The 5392-nt window shown below is 37.2% G+C and overlaps 1 protein-coding gene across 1 annotated transcript; it reads left to right on the top strand.

Annotated features, from left to right (window-relative positions):
• The first annotated feature begins 2657 nt into the window (after window positions 1-2657).
• On the top strand, window positions 2658-4507 carry LOC148879175 (uncharacterized). Its single transcript, XM_088960623.1, has 2 exons — window positions 2658-3185; window positions 3976-4507. The coding sequence occupies exons 1-2, from the start codon at window positions 2839-2841 to the stop codon at window positions 4145-4147; spliced, it is 519 nt and encodes a 172-aa protein (XP_088816749.1). The 5' UTR covers window positions 2658-2838; the 3' UTR covers window positions 4148-4507.
• The last annotated feature ends 885 nt before the right edge of the window (window positions 4508-5392 follow it).

The raw sequence follows: 5392 nt of genomic DNA, 5'->3' as shown, positions 1-5392 counted from the left end.
ACGGAAACGAGGCTGACGGGGTGGTGGAGTTAATGCCGAGGAGGTAGAGGATTGTTCAGTCGAACTAGGAGAGGAGGCTTTGGGAGTCTATACTTCAAAAGAAGATACATGAATAGTTGAAGGAACATTCAAATAAAAGTCGGACTCAACATGAGACGGAGAAGGAGGCAGATTAGGAATGCCATAGCATGGTTTACATAAACCAGCAGCCAGATGTAAATAGAAAACCTCAGGGTAAATGAAGCTATCTATTAAAATTGATGGTAAATATGAGACTAATTGTCTTTGCACAACAATGCCCAAAAATGTAATTAGCGATCTGGTGTTTCCTGCTCCGCTGATGGGTGGACTGTAAGAAAATAGTATTAGAGTGTTGAGGTTGTTTTTTTCTGATGGGCACTCCAATATTTAAGTCGAGAGAGTTAGAATGTGGATAATTCAATGTTTAAGTGAACGAAGAGTGTTTTAGAGAGCTAGAATGTAAGAGAACTTGAGAATTATGAGAGTTAAATTGCATATAGAATTGGAATATACATTCGAGATCATCAGTCTCTTTGGTCCATTTGCAATGGGTGCACATCCAAGATCACCGGTTCGTTAGAGAGGCTTTTATGCTTAGAAGCAAACTCTGCATAAAACGATAATGCTTATTTGGTTTCCTCGGAAGCGTGTAGAACGGGAGTCCGTTTCGATGTGGCAACGGAAGCTTAGGGAGTAAATAATGGCCTACATCGCCACGAACCCAGGGAAGATGATAGCCTGCTCGTTAAGTCGGTGGAGACACCTGACATTTTTTTGGGGCATTTACAGTTTGGTGCAAAGAAGTTGATGCTGATACAAGTGTCATTTGAGGGTTGTGGTGTCACATATCACGATCTCATTGGAGGGTTAAGTCATCGTATTAAAAATTTAAATAAATTAAAAGAATTGTTGATCTAAGAAAAAATTAATGTATTGAATATTTTATAATACGGATTGTGGAAAGAGTAAAAGAGAAACGAAGGTATTGGTTTCACAATTCAATTCAAGTGAAGGAAGTGAAAGTGGAATTGAGTGACAAATGTGTGTTTTATTGGGGTCTGAACTCTGAAGGAATAAATAATCAATGAAGAGTTAGTTCTCTACACCGTTGCAGTCACATCATATCACATCGTTTTTTTCTCTACACTATGTGGCTTTGTCATAGGTGATAGACCGGTCATGGGAGACTGGGACTCTCCTTCAAAGGATTCATTAATCAGAGTGCTGAATTTTCTTGTTACAATACAAACATTTAGAGTATTGACAGTTTGGGTTATGACCAGTCCAAGAGAAGAGATGTATGTAGTAATATGATTATGACAGTTTGAATTGATGGATGCAAATGCAGGCATCCATGATTTCTTCAATGAAATTCCATTAACCATATTATTTCCTATAAGAAGAGGTTAAAAAACACTAGTGTGAAATCAAAAGGAGTCATCACTCAAACTCTGAACATCTATTTCTTACATGACTTGAAGATGGATTTATACCATTAATTGGCATAAGTGTTTGTATAATACAAGAACATGTATTTTAAGATCAAATGAATCAGAATGGGGATTCCAATCCATGACTCCTGTCTTAACTAACATGTTACAGAGAGAATTAATAGATGACTACTATGGTGTCTGAGAAAGCATTCATCCCTAACTTCTTTACATTTGTCATATCTGCAAGACTGGGTTGAAAATTACTGAAAAATATAGTTTATAATTAAAATGGGGTCAGTAAGCTTTCACTTTCTTTTACCAATACGACGAGATTGATGTTTGGCTTTGAATGCTTCTAAAGCTAGTTCCCAGGGCTGCGTCTCGTTGCAGTATAAAATTAAGGTAGATTGATGCTATATTTATGGGCAGGATGCGGTTTATACGGAGCTACTGTAATTTAGAATATTTTTTTACAAACAAGAGAAGATCAAATCTGAAGATTTTTTATTTTTTTTTCACTTTATAGGGCTATACAACAGGAGGTAGCCCATCACTTTCCCCTTAACCCCCCGAACCCTTAGTAGCAGCAGGATTTGATCCCAGGTCTTTACTCGAATGAGTCAGAATCCACCAACTGAGCCACCATCAATCGGTAAATCTGAATCAAATTACAATAAGCCTATTTGCACTCCATGCATTTACATCAATGCTGTCTAAAAGGAATAAAATTGACAGTTCCATAGATTTGCCATAATTCAATATTTATATGTTATTTTTAACATTGTTTAATAGATTTGCCATGAATTTTGATAAATCACACATCAGTTGTTTTTCAGTTATCATATCTTTTTTTATATCATAGTCGAACCCTATGCTATTCCTGACACGTGGCTAATTTCTTACTTAAAAAAAGGGCTACATGGACGATGGATCCCACTCTATCTTTAAAATTGTAATGTTATTGGTTGGTACTTGATATGTGTGTCGACTTCGTGGCAGTAGCCCCTCAACTCAGCGAGTTTCGCCCGATTGACTCGCACGCCAAACCTTTGAAGTCTTTGTGCAATTGATTGGGCGAATGTCCGGAGTCGAAACGGCGACCTCATGGATCTCTAAGGGTAATTTAGTAATAGTACCTCTTTCAAACTCTCTTCAGTACGACTGACAACCTATAAATTGTGGCGGTCGAGGGAAGAGAATTCCCGATCAGTCCCGTCTCTGTTCCTCTGGAACTGGAAGCTTCTCAATTCTTACCTTCTCTTCTCTCGCTCTCGGTCTTTGATCTCACTCTCCCTTGACGCTGTTCCAAACCCTAGAATCTGTAGGTTTTGTTTTCTGAAACCCTAATCCCTCCTTTGGTCTTTTTCTTGGAGCCTTTCCTACGATGTCGGTGAAACGCTCCCGCATCGCCAGGTCGTCGAGCCAGGGGGAGATCGGTATGTTCAGTCATGTCAGGGCCCTCGAGTCTCCATCCTTTCTGCGTAACAGGCAAACTACATCTCCATCTACTTCTGCTGCGGCTAGGAATTCAGTGAAGCTTTCGAAGCCACAGGTAGCTGTAAAACCACAACGATCTCGTCGACAGATCTTGACACTGGCGTCGCCGGTAAGGGAGACAAGAACGGAGGGGGACGATGAGGTGAGATCTGATAGAACGGTTGGGGGTTTTCTTGATGAATGTTACTCTTGCAAGAAGAAGATTGGGGAAAGTGATGAAGTGTACATGTACAGGTAGGGTTCATTTCTTTTTTTCTTCTTCGTTTGCTTTCATTATGTTTTTTTTTTTGTCCTTTGGTTTTATATACATTCAACTGATATCCGTTTTCTTTGTTTTCCTCTTTTTTTTTCCACTTTGTGCTTAAGACTTTTAATTTAATTTGCTGTTCTATGTTATTCCAATTCCCAATCAATGCTTCATCGTGGTTGAATTTCTCTTTTCCTTTTTATGATCCATCGTATCTATTCTTCTTTTCCAATGTCAATAGTCCGGCCGTAATGTCGTAAATTTTTTCCTCAATTGTGGGGGGATTTTGTCTTTGCTTCTCTACCATGTTTTTTATAAGGAGCAAGAAGAATTAAGTGATACGAAGACTCATACTAATCATCATTATTTGAAAACCATTTTATACAAGATTATTGCAGCTAATTTGACTTTTTGATGGTCTTTCCTACAACTTTTAAACATGTCATGTTTCCTCAGCATCTAAATTTTGTGAATTTACTTCAATTTCATGCTATTAAAGCAACCAGATGTTGGAGAATATGTACTATCTTTAGTTGTTCTTCAATTTCTCTAGAATTAAGTTTTGCTTGTTCTTTCTTTGATCATATGCATGCATCAAGATTGGGTAGTACTACTGATATCGATTTTTTGCGCTTGTTGATCAATGTAGTAATACATAGTAGTGACTTGCGGATAAGTTTTATAGATCTTAACTTTACTCCACTTTAAAGACTCGTTTTATCTATTATTTGTTTGTGTTTTAACGTAGTATTGATATTCATGTTGATGATGATGCAGTTACTTGCGTGCATTTTGTAGCCCTGAATGCCGAGAAAATCATATGGCTTTGGATTGTGAAGTGGGGAATGCTTGTGAATCATCAGGAATGTATTCAATTGAGAACCAGTGGAATCAGAGATTAAAGGGTCAGACCAGTACTCAAATGGGAACTGACACATCTTTTCTTTGATGGAATTTTGTGGCAATTCGGATACTTGATGCGACATCTCTCAGCTGTCAAGCTTTTGCAATTAGTATGCACTTCTTGTACAGAATAGGGAATCGTTCATGATTTGTTCTCCTGGTGGCATTTCAGTGGCTCTTGTACAGTTAGACGTGATTTTTAGAATTCAAAGCACTAGAGCTTTAAGGATAACATTTGGTTCTGTAGGCTATCTTTTGTACCCAAATTCTTAAGAGTATGGACTAACCAAATGCAAGTTTGAGTTTTCTTATTTTTAGAGGCCAAATATTCTATATCTTAAAGATCTTTTTCTGTCACTGTTATGCTAATGTTTATCTTAGAATGAAGCATATGGATTATAGATCATTAACATCTTCCAGGGATTTGGCTTTGTCAACATGAATGTTTGTGTCCTATACATGGCTTCTTGTGCTCTTCATTTTGTTACTGCATACGGGACTCACTTGTTGGTTCTTCATCTGAGATAGATAGATTTATTGAATTTGTTTATGTGACCAACCAAACTACTAGTTTGCGTTTTTTAATTGACTTCCTATTTGTCATCTATTTTCTTAACCTTTAGAGGGATGCACACGGACATCGGCCATTAGCAATCTCTAGTGTTATTTATCTTTCCGATGCTTGAAGATCCACAAGTTAGTATATATCCAAAACTCTTTCATGTTTATTGTTACGTGTATATATATATATACATATATCAAATTTTTGTTATACTTAGATGGCTAGTTAGATCCTTTTCCAAAAAAACAAAACAAAACAAAAAGATGGCTAGCTAGATCCAATTTTTTGTTCATTTATATTTAGAAATCGAATCTTAACCATCAGATTTAGATTTTTTATGCATAAAATAACACTACGAAGCAGCAAAAGTATATACAAAATAGTGATTCGTAATCCCCACTGGACGAGTTTCCAACCATGCATCTTCCTCACTAGAAGGTTTCATACATTGGGCCATCTCATGAGCCGGCCCAACCGCATTCCTTTTTACGTAACAGAAAGTTAATAGACTCCAGTCAACAACTAAAAAGCTTTAATACGGTCCAAACAAGACAAACACTGCCACGGAATTAATACTATCCTCATAATCCAGTAGGACTTGCATCGGGAATATTTCCGTATTTCTATGTTTTATTGCAACTCCCAAGAAAAAGTTATCAACTTATCATTAGAAAGACAGATAACACCAGTAGTACTAGATCCAAGCCATCAACTTTAGATTGGATTTGG

This window comes from Nelumbo lutea, chromosome 1 (assembly GCF_056320005.1).
Source record: "Nelumbo lutea isolate HS-2025 chromosome 1, American lotus-T2T, whole genome shotgun sequence".
NCBI lineage: Eukaryota > Viridiplantae > Streptophyta > Magnoliopsida > Proteales > Nelumbonaceae > Nelumbo > Nelumbo lutea.
This window is presented reverse-complemented; position numbering and strand designations above follow the sequence as displayed.